The sequence below is a fragment of the Balaenoptera physalus genome (genome assembly GCF_965194825.1).
Source record: "Balaenoptera physalus genome assembly, chromosome: 1".
Classification (NCBI taxonomy): Eukaryota; Metazoa; Chordata; class Mammalia; order Artiodactyla; family Balaenopteridae; genus Balaenoptera; species Balaenoptera physalus.
In genome coordinates, this window is record NC_138882.1 from 48,908,069 (window position 1) to 48,930,823 (window position 22,755).

Genomic DNA, 22,755 nt, shown 5'->3' on the forward strand with positions numbered 1-22,755 from the left:
GATGCAACAACAAATCATTAAGGCAAACACCAACCTGTCAGCCACCCTGGCCAAGCACAATGGGCTGCTATACCAAAGCCCAGCCTTAATGCAACGACAACGTGATTCTTTGGCGCAGATGGTTCTGGATGACCATTTACCTACTGGCCAAGGAAGGAGGTATAGGTGCTGCAAAGGGTACCACTTGCTGTATGTACGTTAATAATTCCACACCAGGGGGCTTCCCTGGTGGCGCAGTGGTTGAGAATCTGCCTGCTAATGCAGGGGACACGGGTTCGAGCCCTGGTCTGGGAAGATCCCACATGCCGCGGAGCAACTAGGCCCGTGAGCCACAACTACTGAGCCTGCGTGTCTGGAGCCTGTGCTCCACAACAAGAGAGGCCGCGATAATGAGAGGCACGCGCACTGCGATGAAGAGTGGCCCCCGCTTGCCGCAACTAGAGAAAGCCCTCGCACAGAAACGAAGACCCAACACAGCCAAAAATAAATAAATTAATTAATTAAAAAAAAATTCCACACCAATTCAGACAAATCTACAAAAGACGGCCCAACAGGTACAAATATTCCATAACCCCATCCAAGTTTTCAATCAAATACCTACCTTAACCTTATCCAGTGGTTTTGATTTATTTTCTTGGATGGACCCCAACAAATGGAGGGAATGGTTATGGACAGGATTTCAAATTATCACTTGCCTATTGATATTGTTGATTGGCATTTTTGTTTTGCTCAAGTGTTTCATCCATTGGGTGACCAAAACCATGCCAGTGGCTTTTAATATCTCCATCACTCAAAACAGTACCCATGATTTTCCCTAAAGAGTAATGCCTAGGCATCACAGGGTCAATTGTGATGAGAAAACAGTCATTTTGAGTTGCTGCCTCAACACTGTGCAGTAATGACAACCCCGTTTACACTCAGAATCTGGACATTTAAATAAGGACCTGAGCTTAGGTTTCTCATCCCAAGTTCCTGCCTTGCTTTCCCCAGGGAACCTTTAAAAGTGACCACTTGGAGTTGGGCCCTAGAAAAATTAGTGACTGCCACCCCCAACCTCCTTGTAAGTAATAGGTATTTGTTACCCTGCTTCCTCTCTCTCCTGTTTGTTTGTGACCTGGCACAGAGGACTACCCTTCCCTTGGCTCACTGTGCCCCCATTTTGGGACTTGTGAGTAATAAACCTATAAGTAATAAACTTTACTTCCTTTACGTGAGTGTATTGATACCGCATCTTTAGTCAAAATGACTCTGGGGTTTTCACTTCACCAAAGTGGGAGCTTGGATGTCCAGGGAGCTGCCTGCCACCCCATGTGGGTGGCTTGTGCCTTCTCATTCAGCAGGTTGTAATGTGCATATTCTTAACACACCAGCTCCAAGTTTTCCAACACACTTGCTTCTGTAGGTCACAGATGACTATTACCAAATTGAGTTCTCTAATAGCAACGGGGATAGAATCCCAAAATCAAAGAGGTTGAGGCACTTTACTATCAGAAGTAAGGAAGGTGCTATTATTATAGTGCACAATAAAGTGAGAGTGGCAGCTAGGAGGACCTGACCCTCAGGTGTGCGTACGGTTAATAGAACATGCTGTTCCTAGAGGTTAAATAGATGGGCAGTCAACAAAATTACTGCTTAATATATACAACTAAAAGACACTGAGGATGAATTAGGGACCGAGAGCAGTTGTACCAGAAAAAGTCAAATCCTTTGCCCAGTTTCTAGACCTGAGTCAATTTTCAGACTTGAAATTCACTGACTTAAAAAAGGTCTCCATGAAGACCCTATGACACTATGGAAAGTGTATGCTAATGACACCCCACAGTCCCTCTCCAAGGGCATCTTTGGCCATTTACTCCATTAGCTGTGCACCTGTGGAAGGGAAAGATCCAGTCATTTCAAGGACTATTGGACACAGGGTGCCAGTTAGCACTATTATCCGGATCCTCAGAATGCCATCATTGATCCAACTAGAGAAGGTGTTTATGAGGGTTAGGTAATAAATGGAATCCTGGCCCAGGTCCAGCTCACAGTTGGTCCACTGGGTCCACAGATCCACCCAGTAGTCATTTCTCCAATCCCTACATATATATTTGGAATTACTTGGTAGTTGACAGGATTGTCACATTATTTTCTTAGCCTGAGGAATAAGAGTTATCATAGTAAGAAAGATCAGTGGAAGTCTCTGAAACTCTCCCCCACCCCTTAGTAAAGATGTTAAAAACAATTATCATATCCTGAGGATAATGGCAGAGACTAGTGCCACCCTTAAGAGACTGAAGTGATGGCAACATATCCCACACAATTAAGTTCTAAAACCATTAGTAAGGGTACAACAGGGAGGTGTCAGCACCAAAAGGTAGAAAGAGTCACAATGGCCCTGTGGGATGTCAGATCTCAAACAGGGTCAGGAGGACTTCCCCACGGAAGCACTGCCCTACGCTGGGTGCTGAAACCCAACCTCAATGATGAGGGTATCCACATGAAGGGAAATTTGGATTGGAGAACTCCAAACTTAAGCAGGATTAGTATGGCATCCACATAAAGGGTGGCCCAGCATGGGGACTCCCCGTGGGGTGAGAAGGGTATCCATGTTGGGGGACAGGGGAACAGGCCAGCATAGAGCATTGGAACTTGAGCAGAATGAGGAAGATAATCCTATCAGGTGTGGCCCAGGATAGGATGTCAGAACCTGAGCAGGTTGAAGATGTCCATGTTAAAAGGTCACTACCGGGGCTTCCCTGGTGGTGCAGTGGTTGGGAGTCTGCCTGCCAATGCAGGGGACACGGGTTCGAGCTGTGGTCTGGGGGGATCCCGCAGGCCGCGGAGCAACTAGGCCCGTGAGCCACGGCTGCTGGGCCTGTGCACCTGGAGCCTATGCTCCGCAACGGGAGAGGCCGCGACAGTGGGAGGCCCGCACACCGCGATGAAGAGTGGCCCCCGCTCGCCGCAACTGGAGAGGGCCCTTGCACAGAAATGAAGACCCAACACAGCCAAAAATAAATAAATAAATAAATAAATAAATTTTTTTAAAAATTAAAAAAAAAGAAAGAATTTCCAAAATGTTAAAAAAAAAAAGTCACTACCTTGTAGGAGGTGGCACAGTCCAAGCAAGATGAGAAGGGAGTCTACACAGGGAATGGGTGCAGCCTGTGTAGAAAATCAGTGCCTAAAAAGGATAAGGAAGGCATTCCTATGGAAAGATAGCCAGGTATCTTATGGAAAGATAGCCAGGTGGGGAGTCAGAGCCCCAATGGCATGAGGAGGGTGGCCACATGTAACAGCATCTTGGCACAGGTAATCAGAGAGAGCAGAGTGAGAAAAGTTTCCCCATAAAGGAGCATCCTGAAAGTGGTGTAGAAATTAAAGCAAGGTGAGGAGGGTGCCCATGCATGGAGGTGGCCTGGTATAAGGTGTTGGAGCCCAAGTAAGTGTAGGAGAGCACTGGAGAAGGAAATGGGGTGACAGTGGAGTTAGGAGATTACTTACATAGAGAGGGTTAATCAAATAAGTAATTAAATATAGGACAATGGAAGTCAGGTTTCACATTGTCAGAGAAGAGAGGTAAAAATATGGAAAAGGAGAAAAGTAGAATGAGCCCAGTGGTGTTGGATTGAATTGGTGTGATCTCATGGTTATATATATATATGGTTATATATATATATGTATATATGGTTATGGTTATATGTGTGTGTGTGTCTGTGTGTACACATACACACAGACACACATGCACATGCACGTATGTTCTCTAGCTCTGTCTATTGAGAAAACCTGATTGCAGTGACACCACAATAGCAAAAAGTTAACCTTAATTCCTGGATCTTGACTTCAAAATACCAATCTTTGAGAAAAGAAACCATGGTCTTTGGAGAAATGGCTGATTCTAGGGCTTGAACAGGGAGAGTACATCTCATAGAAGAAAGCAAGAACATGATCAAGAGACATGTCAAAAGGAAACAGAAGCTAGCTTTGAAGGGACTGCCAGTGACCAAATTGGGGACAACTTGAGCATCAGAATAAATAATTGTAGTAATGGATTAAACCCATTGAATAAAATCAGTAAACACTGAGCCCATACAGATATCTATCTATCTATCTATCTATCTATCTATCTATCTATCTATCGAATAAATTGAAAGTGTGATGAAAAATGAGATATTTACATAATTCCAAAGTAACCGGCCCCCACAATATTTATTCATTACAAAGGGAAAAGATTAAATTCACAGTGGACAGCCCTGGGAGGCACCACCTTAACTAAGTGATCAAACGAAACATCACCAGTAATGAAAAAGGCAAAATTATGTACCACCTGCTATACTGAAATGGACTGCATGAAATTTCTAAATAATTGAATGCATACTCCAAGTTTAATCATGAGGAAACATCAGATAAACACAAACTCAGGGACATCTATAAAAATCAGCTTGCAATCTTCCAAAGTGTCAAAGATATAAAAGTCAAAGAAAATCTGAGGAACTCTTCATACTAAAGGATACTAAAGAGACATTTGGTGAAACTTGAATACAGCCTGAAAATTAAATGGTAGTAATGTATCAGAGTTAATTCCCTGATTCTTTGAACCAGAGGCATAGGCTCTGTGACTGAGAACTAGAAATATAGAATGCTTGTCCTCCCTCCGCACCTCACTATCACAATACTAAAGGCCTATTTACAATAGTTTGTTTTACCCAATACATCATATCTGGCTATCAAGAAAAAAATTACAAGTTATACCAAAAGAAAAAAAAACTCACAATTTGAAGACAAGAGGAAGCAGAAGAACCAGACATGGCAGGGATGTTGGAAATAAAAGAACAAAAATTTAAAACAACTATAACTAATATGCTGAGAGCTCTAATAAATAGAGAGCATGCAAGAAGAGATGAGCATATAAGCAGAGAGGTGGAAATCCTAAGAAAGGACCAAAAGAAATACTAGAGATAAAAGACACTAACAGAAATTAAGAATGCCTTTGATGGGCTCATTAGAAAGCTGAAAACAGCTGAGCAAAGAGTCTTTGAGCTTGAGGATATCTCAATAGAAAACTCCAAAACTGAAAGACAAAGAACACAAAGACAAAAAACAACAACAACAACAACAACAAAAAACAGAACAAAATATCCAAGGACTGTGGAACAACTTCACAAAAGGTATAACATATGTTTAATGGGAATACAAGAAGGAGAAGAGTGAAAGAAACAGAAGAAATATTTGAAACAATAATGACTGAGAATCCCTCCTGTCAAATAATGTCAGACACCAACCCACAGATCCAGGAAGCTCAGAGAACACCAAGCAAAGTAAATACCAAAAAACTACACCCAGGCATATCATTTTTCAAACTACAGAAAGTCAAAGATTTTTAAAAATCCTGAAAGAAGCCAGGGGAAAAAACATCCTAATTATAGAGGAATAAACATAAGAATTATTGGGTTGGCCAAAAAGTGCCTTTGGTTTTTAAGTAAAAATAAAAGACACATTCTTCATTTTCACCAAGAACTTTATTGAACAAAGTATTCACATTTTTGTTCCACTACCTTCTGTCATTTTTCAGGCAACTTCATAATTTCATCTTCCCCAAACTTTTTATCTTTTTGACCAAAGAATTGCCTTTTGCAGTCTTCCAAGGAATTGCAATTTTTTTCCATTAAGAGAATTTTGTAAAGACCGAAATAAATGGAAATCCAAAGGTGCAATGTCTGGTGAATACGGCAGATGAATCAGAACTTCCCAGCCAAGCTGTAACAGTTTTTGCCTGGTAATCAGAGCAATATGCAGTCTTGCATTATCCTGATGGAAGATTATGCGTTTTCTGTTGACTAATTCCAGATGCTTTTCATCGAGTGCTGCTCTCAGTTGGTCTAATTGGAAGCAGTACTTTTTGGAATTAATCATTTGGTTCTCTGGAAGGAGCTCATAATAGAAGACTCCCTTCCAGTCCCCTATACACACATCACCTTCTTTGGATGAAGACTGGCCTTTGGTGTAGTTGGTGGTTCATTTCGCTTGCCCCACAATCTCTTCCATTCCACATTATTGTACAGTATCCACTTTTCATTACCTGTCACAACTTGTTTTAAAAACGGAACATTTTCATTATGTTTAAGTAGAGAATTGCATGCAGAAATGTGGTCAAGGAGGTTTTTCTCACTTAACTTATGTGGAACCCAAACATCAAAGCGATTAACATAACCAAGCTGGTGCAATGATTTTTAACGCTTGATTTGGATATTTTGAATATGTTGGCTATCTTCTGTGTGGTATAACGTTGATTTGTTCTCAATTTGATCGCTATCAACTTCAGCTGGTCTACCCGACCATGGAGCATCATCCAGTGAGAAATCTCCAGCATGAAACTCTGCAAACCACTTTTGACACGTTTGATCAGTCACAGCACCTTCTCCATACACTGCACAAATCTTTTTTTGCGTTTCAGTTGCGTTTTTACCTTTCTTGAAATAATAAAGCTAAATATGCTGAAAATGTTGCTTTTAAAATTCCATCTTCAATATTAAAATGGCTACACAAAAATTCATCAATATTGATGTCTTTTTTAAAATGCACGCTGATATGACAGCTGTCATATACAATCTAACAAAATTGTTTTGAATGAAGTTAAAGACATCTATTGCTACTAGAGCCATCTTATGGCCAAAAAACTGAATGAATCTTTTGGCCAGCCCAATACATCTGACTTCTCAGAAACATGCAGGCAAGAGAGTGGAGTGACATATTTAAAGTTTTGAGAAAAAAAAACCAACAACCCACCAACCTAGAATTCTGTATCCTGTAAAATTATCCTTCAAAAGTAAAGAGAAATAAAGAATTTCTCAGACAAACCAAAAACGAGGAAATTTGTTGCCAGTAGATTAGCCTTGCAAAAAAGATTAAAAGAAACTCATTAGAAAGAAGAAGGTAATAGAGATAAGAAATTCAGATCACATAAAGAAAGGGAGAGCATCAAAGAAGGAATAATGCAGATAAAAACTGTTCTTCTTTTCCTTAATTGACCTAATAGATAACAGTTTGTTCAAAATAATAATAGCAATAATGTATTCAATTATATATATGCCTAGGTGGGCCAAATATATATGAATGACAGCAATGATATCAGGGACTGAAGGAAGGAATTAGATTGTTTTGTTATTATAAAGTACTCACACTACCTGTGAGTGGTATAGTGTTATTAAAAGTGGACTTACATTAGTTGTAAATGTATATTGCAAACTCTAGGGCAACTACTAAAAAAGTAAAAAAAAAAAAAAAGTATAACCAATATGCTAAGAAAGGAGAGGAAATGTAATAATATAAGATGCTTAATTAAAATCACAAAAGGCAGAAAAACAGTGGAAGAAAAAAATAATAACAAAGAACAAGGGCAAGAAATAGAAAACAGTAACAAATATTGTAGATATTGAACCAACTATATCAATAATCACTTTGAACGTTAACAGTCTAAATGCATCAAGTAAGAACAGAGATTGTCAGGGTGGGTCAAGACACAAGATACGACTATATATTAGCTACAAGATACCAGCTTTACAAATAAAAACTCATAGATTCTAAGTAAATGGATAGAGAAAGTACACCAAGCTAATACTAATCAGAAGAAAGCAAGAGTATTAATTTTATACAGAACAGCCTTCAGAGAAAGGAATGTTATCAGGGATGAAGAAGAGTATTACATAATGATAAAGGGGTCAATTCTCTAAGAAGATATAACAATTTTTAACATATATGTGCATAATGGAGTGTCAGATTATGTGACCAGAACAAGAGCTCTAGGTGTGATAAAACTGCAAGGAGAAATATGTAAATCCACTTTCATAGTTGGAGACTTCAACACCCCTCTATGATAAATAGGCAGATCCAGCAGACAGAATATCAATAAGCACCTAGCTGAACTCAACAACACCATCAATCAAATAGATCAATCAAGTAGGTAGTTACAATCTACTTTACCAAACAACAGCAGAATACACATTTCACTCAAGCTCACATAAGACATTCACCAACACAGACCACATTCTGGGCCATAAGCATACTTTAAAATTTTTAAATGAATAGAAATTATACATCTGCTGTCAGACTATAATGCAATTAAACTAGAAATCAATAACAGAAAGATAGTTGGAAAATCTCAAAACACATGGAGACTTAAAAATATACATCTAATAACATGTGGGTCAAAGAAGAAATCTTACAAATATTTTAAACTAAATAAAAATTAAAAATTATCAAAATTTGGGAGATGCAGTAAAAGCAGTACTTAGAGGGAAATTTAGAGCATTGAATGCATATATTAGAATAAAAGAAAGATCATCTAAATCAATCAATTAAGTTTCCACCTTAGGAAACCCAAAATAGAAGACAAATTAAAATCCAAAGTAAGCAGAATAAAAGAAATAATAGAACTTAGAGCAGAAATCAATGAAATCAATGGAGAAAATCAATGAAACCAAAACCTGGCTTTTTGAAAAGATCAATAATATCAATAAGTCTCTAGCTAGACTAAGAAAAACAGAGAGAGGACACAGATTAGTAATATCAGAAATGAAAGCAAGAATATCACTACAGATACCACGGATATTAAAAGGGTAAGAAAAGAATACTCAGAACAATTCTATCTCACAAATTTGATAACATAGATGAAATGGATCAATTCCTTGAAAGACACAGTTTGCCAAAAATCATACAAGAAGAAATAGATGATCTGAATATATATGTATTTGAAGTATGAAGACCTTTGTATTGTATCGTACAGCCCATCAATAAACAACCACTATGAAAGAGGCACCAAACAGCCAAGAAGACAGAGTGACTTAGCCAGTTGATACCGGCAAGTCTCTGCCATAATCCACCCTAGCATTGGCACAATGAACTCATGAACAGAGCATGCAGGTTGCAGGGATGGAGGCTGCGTATGGACCCAGTAGCATGAGCCCCACACTCACCAAGGCTGACTTAGCTACCAATGCGGCCAAACGTTCAACTTGCCAGCAACAAAGACAAATGCTAAACTCACATATTTCAACGTCGCTTCTAGAAAACCAACTACCCACCTGGTAACAAGTTGATGACTTTGGACATTTTTACTCCAGAGGCGGCAACTGTTCATCTGGACTGGAACTGACATGTATTTCTAACTTCAAGGCTTCAGTCAGCATTGATGTTTGGGGGCTTAAAGTGTTTGATCTCCTGAATAGGATCCCACATAACATTGCCTCTGATCAAGGGATACACTTACAGTAAAGGGGGTTGGCAATGGGCATATGGTAATGGGGTCCACTAGTTTTGTCACCTGTGAGAGCTGCTAGCCTTGTAGAATAACCATTTATTTGAAGGTCTAGCTGTGAAACCAGCTTGGAGATGATACCTTGGGCCACGTCCTGCAGGATAAACTGAAGAACCTTATATGGTGCTGTGACCCCAGTAAGTTGAATATTGAGTATGAGAATCAAGGGATGAAGGTAGAAGAGATCCATTTACCATCAGTAACAGTGATTTACTTAGGGAAATTTTTAATCCTTACAACTTTAGGTTCTGTGGGTCTAGACCAGCACTGTCCAATAGAAATATAATGTGCACCATGTATACAATTTAAAAATTTCTAGTAGTCAATTTAAAAAGCTAAAAGGAAAAGAGTGAAATTAATTTTAGTCATATATTTTATTTAGCCTATTGGTCCCAGCTACACATCAAGAGCTCAATGGCCACATGGGGCTAGTGGCTCCTGTGTAGGACAGAACCAGCCTAGAGGTCCTGGTTCCCAGAGTGGGAATGCTTCTACTAGGGACACAGTAGGAGCTCAATCACTTCAAGTTTCTTATGCCAAGAGGCTAGCAGACAAGCAAAGGAGTCACCACACTGGCAGGGCAATTGACTATAATCATCAGGGTCATCAGTTATGCAGCAGCGGCAGGGGAGCTTTCATTTGGCACTCTTGGTACTCCCTTGTCCAATTTTAATGATAAATTAACAAGTGAGCAGTCACAGCCTGAGAAGTCATGATAACCAGGGGCTCATGTTCTCAGGGATGAAAGTCTATGTTATCTTGCCAAGTTAGCCCCCCAAGACCAGCAGAGCCACTAGCTGAGCATAAAAGGAATATATCATGGGTAGCAAAGCAGGGAGAAGTATTTGTTGTGATCTCCAGACAAGCTGCAGTAAAGTTTGTCAGCCTTTCTTGTATAAGTTCCCTAGGAAAAGAAACCAATCAGACTCCTGGAAGAACTGTTCCAAGATGGGTAAAATTTCCTTACAAAGCAAGTGGACAGTACTGAGTTCTGTGGGCATGGCTTAGCTCCTTTCTTTAGGAGCAAAGCACTCATTCCCCCAGCTGCCTGGAGTCATTGGCTGCTGACACTCACAGCTCAGGTCCCCTCTGGAAGTGGCCTTGGCCAAAGGGCACTGCCCAGCCTGAGGTTATGTCCTCCCAAAGGCAGCCACATTTGAGTCAATGAGAAGATATAAAAGTTTCTTGCCTCAGTGAGGGACAACTCTGAAGGCCCGTCCTAGCTATACAGCTTCCTATAGGATCTGCTGACATTTATCATAACTACCTCACAGTTCAGCATCTACATCTGCCCGGTTCTGCTTTCCTCACTCCCTATGGCTGTTATTTCTAAGACACGCCCCAACAAACATCCTTCCACAAATCTCTGACTCCAGGAATCTTAGCAGAAGACAAATCTGCATTATTTAAAACCCCAGAGTGATGAGTAGGTAAGAAGGTAGGAATTAACGATTTCATCCTCATCCTCCTTCATTTATAATTGCATCTGATTTTCATGATGCCCTTCTTTGGCTTTGTAGGAGAGAATAAAGACATGGTCATTCTCTGCTGACCATCCTTCTTTTGGCTTATGCCTCTTGAGTTTGGAGATTCTCTCTTACCTGGTTGTCTCAAATCTATCCCTGAGTTTAAACACTTACCTATTTGAGGTGATTTTTCACAATATATTTTGTAGTCATCACTGATCTTCTCTATGGCCACCTTTGGATACTTACAGCAGAGTTCCTCAAAGGACATTTTCTCTATGTCTATCAAGTAGGGAAAAACAGGAATGGAGTCTAGTTGCCCACTCTGGTTTCAAAGATTCATGTACTTTTTTTGAAGGCATTGCCTTTAAAATGTTATTTTAGTAGGACAATAGTGTTTTAATGGAATGTTTACACAGGGACACAAGTTTCCTAGGCCAAATTAGAAATAAGAAAACACAGCCTCCCCTGTCCTCCAGAATGGGGGCTTCTGCCCTTCTTGGAGACACCTGACCCATGGAGATTTTCTGCCTAAGGTATACTCGGGTAACTCATGTGACTTTGAAAGAAGCACTTATTGTTAATACATACACAAGAAGTAATTCATCCAAATGAATATGGACCCCTTCAAACCCCGTCTATTATAGGGAGGAGCTGCAAATGCATTTCAAATATTCTGCTATTGCGTCAAAGAATTTGATGCACTTATGGTTAGCAGATGGCAAATAACATGCTAAGACCTTTTTCTCTTTCTTGGCTCTGTCTTTGGGAATTACTTTCAGAATTGACAACTCGTATATATAACTGAATATCATACATAGTTGTGAATCATTGTCCTTTGAAAGTGAATTAGTTTTTCTAGAGGTAGCTGTACATTGTTTCTAGGCATGACTGGTGAATTGAGAGGGAAGGCCTTTTTGTGTCCAAAATGAGATGGGGCAGTAAGATTGAGGCAGCAAGAGAAGTTTTAATGACGTATTAGGCAATGGCAGAATAGCAGTGCCTTGCCTACCAAGGTCAAAACACTCATTTGTGTTGTGAGTTCTGGGGTTTAGAGTAAGTCTAATCACACACAGCTCCCCTGGAACTCTCCAGGGCAGTCCAGTACTTTTTGAGGTTATACTGGTGGAGTCTAGAAGGAATATGGGGTGTGGCCCTGTGAATGTCATTTGTCCCTATGCCAGCATTGTCATTGCCATCATTACCATCTCTCACCAGGGGAATCTGTAGTGGTAAGAGCAGTGGATTATTGCTGTAAAGAATCCAGGTTTCTAATCCTGCATCAATCCCTCCCTTGTGGAGAAACCTTGAGCAAGTCTTCTTACGTCTCTGAGGCTCAGTTTCTCCACATGAAAGATGAGAGTATTCTAGCTCTGATGCTCAGTGAGTTTATGGGATTGTCTGAGTGGAGGCATCAGCCTACCTGGGAGTCAGGGCCCCAGCTTGGACAAATGCGCAGGAGGCCTTTTATTGGGTTAGACTTGCATTTCAAAAAAGCACTGGTGGAGAAAGTAATGGGGTGTGCTGGGGGGAGGGAGGGGGCATCTCCATGGAGGTGATTCCCACTCTTCCTGACCACCCCTGGCATTCCATGGCTACCAAGGGAATGTCCCTTGCCCAGTATGTATGTGGTCAAATTTACCAGCCATCCATTCTTTCACTTTTCTCTTGATCCCTAGGAGAGGATTTGGAATATTTGGGAATTAGAGAAAAGGTGAAATCCTGAGGTAAAACAGAAGGCCTGTTCATGCTAGATTTAAATAACTCATGCCCAAACATGCTCTGAGGAACAAGCATCCGAAGCATCCTGTTTTGTATACAGAGTGCACATCAAAGTTTTAAGAGTTGAGGGTTACATTTTTAGTGTAATCTAACAAGTACTGCTTATTGAGGACCTGCTTGCTGTGCAAATGGATTACCTTCAATGCTTTCAATGGTGCCATCATCCCCATTCTATAGATGAGGAAAGGAGGCTCAGGAAGATAAAGTGACTTGCCAAGTAAACTCACAGAGCAAGGAAGTGGTGGAAATGAATATTCAAAGCTTTTGCTTACTAATATGTATCCATATTTTTCAAAGTGAAGGTCATGACTCAATTGTATGCCAAAAAATAGAGTCATCACCAGCTTTTACAATATAAAATGGAATAAAATAGAGAGTACGAGAGTGTATCATCTTATGTGATAAGGGCAGGTATTGTTTTGTGAAATTTTTTTTTATATATACGCGCACATATATACACAGGTATATGTTCTCTGGATCATGAAGTCAAATGTATTTATTGTGCATTGAAGTTTGAGAAATATTGCAGTACTCTGACTGCCTCAGCATTGATAATTAAAGCTGTTTGTTCAATCTGAATAATAATGGCTACTCTTACTGTTGCCAAATGTTGTGCTAATGACTTTCATAGATGATCTTGGGTCATCTTCACAACAAGCTTATTATTCCCATCTTACAGATGAGAGAACTGGGGCTTCAAGAGAGGTTAGATACATTGCTCAGGTCCTCACAGCTGCTAGTAGAGCTAGGATGTAACCCAGATCTCTGGGACAGGAGAGCCTGTGCTCCTAACCACTTCTTTCCACTGCCTGGGTGACTGGTGTGTTATGTTGGGAGGAAGGTGGCCATTAAAAATATATTCAAGGAAGTGTTTTGGACCTGATTCTGGGGGAGATGTGCTGAGGTGGAACGTGCTTTTCAGATGCATGAAATGAAGTAGTCAGTGTAACTGTGGTGTTGCTTGGTGGGCAGGAGTCTGGCCAAACTTAGAGCTCTGGCCCCTTTCAGATCCAGTGGGGTCCTCGGCAGTCAGTCAGTCTGGATTCAGATCCTGGCTCTGCCACTTCCTGTGTGATCTTGAGAATGTAATTTATCCTCTCTGTGCCTCAGTTACTCTGTACCTACTTCATACATTATTTTGAAGATCAAATGAGGTCATCTTGGCATTGCACAGTGCCGACACATAGTAAATACTCACTAAATGTTAAATACTAATATTTCCCAGTGGCTTACGTGTAAGATAAAAAAATTATGGGACTGACCTTACCTGCCAGAAAAACTGGAGTCGTCCCTTCTAGCCGGAGAGACCCGCCTTGTTTCAAGTCCTCAGTAGCTATCTTTTGCCACTGCATAGATTCCATTTCTTCCATGTTAGCCAAACCCTGGCTTAACTCCAGAGATTCCTCAAATCTCTTATAAAGAAGAATGGTCTCTTCTTTGCTTATAGATTCTCTTTGATGCCACCTGGTTCTTGTGAGCCTGCTCTGAGTCTAAGAGAAGGGGATGGGGGCAGACAGCATTTGCTACAGGAACTAGACCAGAAGCAAGATTTTTACACCAGTCCTTCTGTGCCTCCCTGGCACATGGAGTCTGATTATTTTCAATTTGTTAAGAACTATTGCTCCTTTACACACACACACACACACACGCACACACATGCACACATGCACACACACACACACACCCATCCCTCTTCAAATCAAACTCATTTTCTATAAGGCAGAAATTCTATATGAATGTGGCTTCTTCAAATTCAGCTTATGCACCTGAATCTTTTTCCTTGAGAGGATTATCTTTAGAACATCAGGGACCATGTCAACCCCCAGAGGTCATAGGAAAAATCAAAATTTCATTGACTTTAACAAACAGCACTTTTAAAAGAGCAGTTAAAGACTTTTCTTTCCTCAACCTCATGATTCCTCCCCAACTCAAAGTCCCTCTTACTGTAAAAATGAGAAACCAGTAGTCCTCTTCATCCAGGAATTCAGCATACAAGGGGCTAAGCATCTGAAACCCAAACACAACATAAGCATTATGAGGAGATGCTTGCTGTATCTCTCCTGCTAGTATTCACATGGGAGAAGAGTAGGCTGCAGGTTCTGGATTCTCTAATTTGGAGACATAATGGAACAACCAACATTAGCCATGACTAACCAGGAGGTTCCTTTGCCTCTGTGAGTATGACAACTCCCACCGCAGCCTCTCTGAATCTCAGAGAACAATAATCAATATTTACTTAAGAAGAGATATAACAAATCATTTATTGAAGGACAATTATTTGATATCTACATACTTCTTTGTTCCTTTGCAAAGTACTATCTCATGTGATTTTTAAAATGATCCTGGAAACCAAGCATCTCCTTTTGGTATGTCTACTCTTAATATCTCCCACTTGAAGAACTTACCCACATGAATATTTCATTAGTTTAAAACAAACAAACAAACAAACAAAAAATCCCCTACAACTCAGTGCTTAGCTAAGTTTGTTTATCTGTACTCACTTTAATTCTTTTTTTTTTTTTTTTAATCTTCCTGGACCAGGGCTTGAACCCCTGTCCCCTGCATTGGCAGGCAGATTCTTTTTTGTTTCTAATTTATTTTTTTTAATTTATTTTATTTTTGGCTCCACTGGGTCTTTGTTGCTGCGCGCGGGCTTTTCTCTAGTTGCGGTGAGCGGGGGCTACTCTTTGTTGCGGTGCATGGGCTTCTCATTGCAGTGGCTTCTCTTGTTGTGGAGCATGGGCTCTAGGTGCACAGGCTTCAGTAGTTGTGGCTCACGGGCTCTAGAGCACAGGCTCAGTAGTTGTGGCACACAGGCTTAGTTTCTCTGTGGCATGTGGGATCTTCCCCGACCTGGGCTCAAACCCGTGTCCCCTGCATTGGCAGGCAGATTCTTAACCACTGCACCACCAGGGAAGCCCTATTCATTTATTTATTTGACAAATATTTCCTGAGTGCCTCCCATGTGCCTGGCACTGTGCACATGACGGGAAATATACAGATCAATATGCTACAAGACTGGTTCTCAAGGAGCTCACCTTCTAGCAGGATGAACAGCAGTATGACTTACGCTATGATAGAGGTGAGAACAAAGTTCTTTGGGAACATAGTGGAGGAAAAATTATCTATGTTTTGAGTTCAGGAAATCCAGGACAAATTCATAAAGGCAAGGAGATTTAAACCAGAATTTATGCCTTACAGGATAAGTAGGAGCTCACCATGTGGACATGGAGTAAAGGGCAGTGGGAAGAACTTAAGAAAAGACACAGAGAAGGGATGTATGTATGTATGTATGAGTATGATGAGTACTCCAGCATGGCTGAGGTGTAGCACTCCTGCAAAGAGCTCAGGGATGGGGCAGTGGCAAGGGATGAGGCAGGGAAATTTGGTTGGGACCATATATAAGGGACTTGAATGCTTCGGTAAGTAGTCTGGACATTATTTTGCAGGCAATAAGTTGCCAATAATAATTTTAAAGGATTGTAAGATTGTCTCCACAAACTGCCCAAGTCATGCTGCCAGAAGTGAGTTTAAGAGTATGAATTCATAACTTTCTCAGATCTCCTAGACTCCTAGGGGAACGAGAGTGAAGTATATTCCTGGAAGAATTCAACTCAGTGATTGAATAATAGCAATATAAAATGTAATATAGTGTTATTGACTAATGGATAAGCTCTAAATAGCTACACTAAATATGAAAAATAGACTTGTGAAATGACTATCCTATTAATGTCTATTCTGTTTTCAAAGATTTATGAGTGGTGATGACAGCATCATGGCACTATGAGACGCTCTCTTTACCTCTCTCCTTCAATTTACAACCAGTAAAACATCCATAATTCAACAAATATTCCTCTGCCCAACACATCAGGATGCTGAAGTGTTCCACACATCTGTACCTCTAAAGATGTACAGATCTTTAGAGCTGGGGGTGTGGGTGGACTGGCAGAGGCACCCTCACCCCCAGCTCTTACCCCATTTTCTCCCCTCCTTCCCAGTCGTTAAGCCCATGATCCAGGTTCTCCCAGACACAGTGGAGGCGCCCAACATCCCAGTGCCTCAGGTGGTGATGCCCGTGGCAGCAATGGCATTGGCAGCAGCAAGGCATCAGCAACCTCAGAGGCATAAGCAGCAACCATGAGGGCACCAGTGACAACTCTAGCAGAGGTGGTGGAGGATGAAAAGTGCCAATTCTCAAATACAGCCAGAGGCTGCTCACGTAAAGGAAAACAAAAACTTGTGCTATAGCAACACCTACTAAAAAACAAAAGAAAAGTCTCTAATTACTAACTTTTTGAATGGTTAGAATCAAGTTAAAAAGCTTTACCTAAAGAAGAAAGATGTTTGGTACTTCAAATGCACTGGCAGAGGAACAACTCATCAAGCACGATGAAAAACACAATGACACGGTATCACAAAAAGAAAATGACAATTCTCCAGAAACCAAACTTAAAGTCATGAAATATTGCCATTTAACTGATAGAGAATTCAAAATAGCTGTCATGGAGAAACTCAGTGAGCTGCAACAAGCTCTGAAAAGCAGTTCAGTGAGTTCAGGAATAAAATTAATAAAGAGAAGGAATACTTTACCAAAGAGGTTGAAACTCTAAAAAAGAACCAATCAAAAATTCGGGACCTGAAGAACTCAATAAATGAGGTGAAGAATACATTAGAAGGCAATGGAAATAGAGCCAACCAGATGGAAAAGAGTACTAGCAAGGTCGAAGACAGAAATCTAGAAATGATACAGGGAGAAGAGGAAAGAGAACTAAGATCTAGAAGAAGAAAAAGATGAAGGGGAAGAAGAAAAAGGGGAAAAGCAGAAGCAGAAGCAGAAGCAGAAGAAGAAGAAGAAGAAGAAGAAGAAGAAGAAGAAGAAGAAGGAGAAGGAGAAGAAGAAGAAGAAGGAGGGGGAGGAGGAGGAGAAGGAGAAGAGGAAGAAGAAGAGGAGGAAGGAGAAGGAGAAGAGGAAGAAGAAAGTCTACAAGAATTATCTGATCCATTAAAAAGGGCAACATAAGGATAATGGGTATCCCAGAAGGAGAAAAGAGGGAGAAGGGAGCAGAGAGTTTATTTAAAGAAATAATACAAACCTGGGAAAAGAGCTGGATATAAAAGTCCATGAAGTTAAGAGAACACCTAATTACCTCAACACAAAAAGACTTTCTCCAAGACACACTAGAGGGAAGAGATATGGGGATATATGTATAGGTATAGCTGATTCACTTTGTAATAAGGCAGAAACTAACACATCATTGTAAAGCAATTTATACTCCAATAAAGATGTTAAAAAAACCAAAAAACAAAAAACAACCTCAATGACAAATAATTTTAAAGGCAGCCAGGGGAAAAATGGATGGTAACCTACAGAGGAACCCCCATCATGTGACCAGCAGATTTCTCAGCAGAAACTCTATAGGCCAGGAGAGAGTGTAATGACATATTCAAAATATTGAAAGCTTAAAAACTGCCAGCCAAAAATACTCTATACAGCAGAGTTATCCTTCAGATATAAAGGAAAATAAGGGATTTCCCAGACAAACAAAAACTGATTTCATCACCATGAGAACTGCCTTAGAAGAAATGTTGAAAGGAGCTCTTCTACCTGAAATGAAAAGGTAAAAGTACAAAAAACTTTGTGTGAGGTGATAAATAGACAGAATCAGAAAATTGCAACTCTATATCATAATATGTTGTTAAACACAATTATAGCATAAAGGTCAAAGGGAAAAATCAGTAAAAATAACTATAGCTACTTCAGTTTGGTAATAAACTCAACATAAAAAGGGATCATTTGAGACAACAAAAACATAAAAAGGGAAGAGGAAAAGCACAGAACCCTTATAAGCAAGTAAAGATAGGATGCTATCAGCAGAAAAAAGACTATATCATCTATGAGACGTTTTATACAAACCTCATGGTGACGACAAAACATTATTTTAGAGCAGAGACATGAAACAACAAAAAAAAAAGAGAGAGAAAACTGAGGAAAACATCATAGAAAACCACCAAACTAAAAGGGCAGACAGATAAACACAGAAAAAGAAACAATGGAGATACAGAGCAACAAGAAAAAAAAAGATAAAAGGCAGTGCTAAGTCTTTATTTATCAATAATCACCCTAAATGTAAATGGATTGAATTCACTAATCAAAAGACCCAGAGTGGCTGAACAGATTAAAAAACAAGCCCCAGCTATATGCTGTTTTCAGGAGACTCATCTTAGCTCTAAAGACAAACACAGGCTCAAAGTGAAGGGATGCAAGATGATACTCCAAGCAAATGGCAGCCAAAAGAAAGCAGATGTAGTTCTACTCATATCAGACAAAATAGACTTCAAGCCAAAAGGGGTAACAAGAGAAAAAGATGGACACTGTATAATGATAAAGGGGACAATTCATCAAGAGGACATAACAATGATTATATATGCACCTAAAATAAGAGCACTAAAATATATAAAGCGATCATTACCAGACACAAAGGGAGAAGTTGACAGCAACACAGTAACAGTAGGGGACTTTAATACCCCACTTACATCAGTAGATAAATCACCCAGACAGAAAGTCAACCAGGAAACAATGGCCTTAAATGAAACATTGAACAGACAGATTTGATAGATTTGTACAGAATATTCCATTCAAATGAGCAGAATACACGTTCTTCTCAAGGGCACGTGGAACATTCTCAATCATAGCCCATATGTTGAAACACAAAACAAGTCTATACATTTAAGAAGATTGAAATCATAGCAAGCATCTTTTCCAACACAACGGTATAAAATTAGAAATCAACTACAAGAAGAAAGCTGGAAAAATCACAAATGTGTGCAGACTAAACAACATGCTACTGAACAACTATTGAGTCAATGAAGAAATCAAAGGAGAAATTTAAAAAACCTGAAGACAAGTGAAAATGAAAGTATGACATACCAAAATCTATAGGATGTAGCAAAAGTGGTACTAAGAGGGTAGTTTATAGTAATACAGGCCTACCTCAATAAACAAGAAAAATCTCAAATAAACAATATAATTTTGTACATAAAGAAACTAGAAAAAGAAGAACAAACAGAACCCGAAGTCAGTTGAAGGAAGGAAATAAAATATTTATGATTCTATCTAACAACTAATGAATAAATGATCAAATTGATTTCATAAAAAACAATGATTAATAGAGCATTTTCCATTAGAAGAAATAATCAGACAAGAAGCAAAATGATAAGAATAAATAATAAATAAAACAATATCTAAAAACCCCATGATTGCTTTTTAAAATTTGACCTATTTTTATTTTTTATTTTTCTATAACTCTTTTTTGTTAGAATGTATTAGAGTTTCCTTCAGAATTGAGTTTGTGCATCACTTGGTAAACCTTCTTGGCCTCTCCTCAGAACAGTGTGTAAAGAGCTAGATAGTAAATATTTTAGTCTGTGTGGGCCACAGACCAAATGGTCTCTGTTGCAATGATTCAACTGTGTAGTTAGAGCCCATGATGACATGTAAACAAACAGGTATAGCTGTGTTGCAATAAAACTTTATTTATGGACACTGAAATTTGAAGTTCATATAATACCCATGTGGCATGTTGCATTCTTCTTTTGATATTTTTCTACCATTTAAAAAATGTAAAACCACTGTTAGCTCACTGGCTATGCAAATACAGGAGGTAAGCTGGATTTGGCTCCCGGACTGAAGTTTGCTGACTCTGCAGTAGACTGAGGGAATCTGGGTGCTGGCTCCACACTTGTCAGGAAACAGCAGTGGGACCTTAGACCCTGCTCTATCATCTGTAAAAACAGAGGGGAGGCTGAGGGAACCTCGAGGTCGTCGTCCTATTCCAAGGTTCGATGGTTCTGATTAAGGGTTGTAAGAGGATGAACATTTGTGTACTACTACTTGCCAAATACCATACACACAGTGTCTTTCTTTGAGGGAGCCATTATGATCCCCATTGTACTGATGAGGAGACAAGGATCAAAGGGGCCCAGCAGCCTTCTACCTAAGATCAAACGATGTGAAAGTGGAGAAGCTAGAATTCAAATTCACTGCTGTCTGCTCTCCTCACTAAAACTCAGTGTCCTTCGTATCTTTAATCTTACTTTCCCTCTTTCAAAAAGAAACTTTTTTATTGTTGTAAAATATATATAGCATGAATTTGCCATTTTAACCGTTTTTAAGTGTACAATTCAGTGGCATTAATTACATGCATCATTATGCAACCATCTCCACGGTCTATTTCCAAAACTTTTTATCACTCCAAATGGAAACTCTGTACTAATTAGGCAACAACTCCCCATTTTCCTTCCTCCCAGCCCCTGGTAACTATGAATCTATTTTCCATTAGATTTTATTTAATTAAGGAAATTTTAGTTTAATTTCTTGTCATCCTACCTGGTCTCCTGCCAGTGTCTATGAAACTCCTTACCCCAGACATCTTCAGCACCATCTCTCAATCTTCCCCTCTTTGGACAGAACCAAGAGCAGACTTTAAGGCTGATGTTCTGTCTTCCAGGTTCACACCCTTTTCTCTCTACTTATTTACCTTTTACAGTATAGTATCCTCAACATAAGTATTAACTTATTGAATTCACAAATATAATAACAAAATATGATTTTGTCCCAATTCTCATTTTACATCTGAGGACAAAGAGACTTAGAGAAACTAAAGAATTTTGACTTCAAGTTTGTTCAAGACCACTTAGCCAAATGGTGACAGAGCCAGGACTTAAAACCTTTTTCCTCTATTCCACGTGGACTCTGTTTCCACATCAGTGAGTCAGAAGTTAGGATATAGACATATTAGCTGGCATGCTATCAGCATTCAACAAGAGCTGATTGTATAATTGGAGGATGGTTGAACAGATGGATGAAAATCAGAGTTCTCGCCGAGACAGGTGTCTCAGACCAGAAAAGATTGTGGCAAAGCCCATAGAAGGGTCATCTCCAAATAGGACTGATTGATTCAACAAATGTTTGTTGACATTTGCCTGTCTATCAGCCCTATCGAGAACTAAACACTGCACTGCCAGTAGTTTTCTAGATGCTGTGGAGACAGTAATGACGAATCAGACAAAAACTTCTGCCCTCATAAGGAGAAGGAAAATAAGCAAATTAAGTTAAATATATATGTATTTATATATACATATATATAACACAATATATATAACATACATAACATATATATAGTGTATTTATTTGAAATATAGTACAAGTATATTATATGTGTATACGATAGATGTACATTGCATACACAAATGCATACATGTGCATTGTAAGGATTCTACGTGTATTATACATGCATGCACATAAAGTGTGTGTATCTATGTATATATGTATGTATGTATGTAAGGAAGGATGGATGCATTGATCCAGATCGTGACAAGTGCTAAGGAGAAAAGTAAAATGGGGATAGGGTTGAAGTTTTATATAAAGTGGGCAGGGAAGGCCTCACTGAGATGACTTGAGTAAAGACCTGAGGGAGCGGGGGGCTCAGCCGTGCAGGCGTCTGCACGTTACATACAGCAGGAGCAGCACAACCGAGCTAGGGGCGTGTCTGGCTTGGCCAATGTGATGAGCACGGAGGCAGAGGAAGATGAAGCCAGAGAGGAGAGGCAGAGGACAGATAGTGTAGACCTTGTTGGTTTTAGCAAGGGCTTTGGCTTTTACTGGAGACAGCCATCTGTTTTCAAGCTCCTCACTGACTTTCTTTTACTTACTTTCAGTTAAATTACATAGTTTATGTTCTAGCAGAATCACTGCAGTCACTCTGGGAAGAAACCTGCTGAGGGCCAAAAGCAGACCCAGAGGCATCAGGTAGGAGGCCACTGTAGTGATCCAGGCGAGTCTGGACAGGGCTTGGATGAGAGTGGTTGTAACAGGTGAGGGGAGGAATACCAGACTCTGGATACATTTTTAAGGTTGAACCAACTGGATTCACTGGTAGACTAGACATGAGTGTGAGACAAAGAGGAGAGTCATAGATGATATCAAGATTTTTAATCTTAGAAACTGTGATAGTCCAGCATTATCGATAACACAAATACCTTCAATATCTTTGCTGAAGACCAAAGGCCTAGAGAGAGAGCTTTGCTCTGTGGATTTGCTGTTCCAGGAAGCAAAGCCTATCTAAGCCTTTAGCCCCAAATGCCTCTACAAAGGGTGGGGAAGGGAGGAGAGGGAGGACGGCTCTGGAGCTTCTACTACTTGAGAACTGTGCA

The 22,755-nt window shown here is 39.8% G+C and overlaps 1 protein-coding gene across 2 annotated transcripts in view; it reads right to left on the reverse strand.

The window, feature by feature from the left end:
* The window catches only part of RGSL1 (regulator of G protein signaling like 1), a 67,140-nt gene that overhangs the window by 39,445 nt on the left and 4,940 nt on the right, over nucleotides 1-22,755 (reverse strand). The window contains exons 4-6 of one of the 2 annotated variants that reach the window (XM_082472765.1): nucleotides 14,488-14,550; nucleotides 13,811-14,033; nucleotides 10,936-11,043 (exon numbers count right to left, since the gene is read on the reverse strand). In XM_082472765.1, the coding sequence (XP_082328891.1) occupies nucleotides 10,936-11,043; nucleotides 13,811-14,033; nucleotides 14,488-14,550 (394 nt within the window). The remainder of the gene's footprint in view (nucleotides 1-10,935; nucleotides 11,044-13,810; nucleotides 14,034-14,487; nucleotides 14,551-22,755) is intronic. The other variant, XM_082472766.1, reaches the window with a different exon arrangement.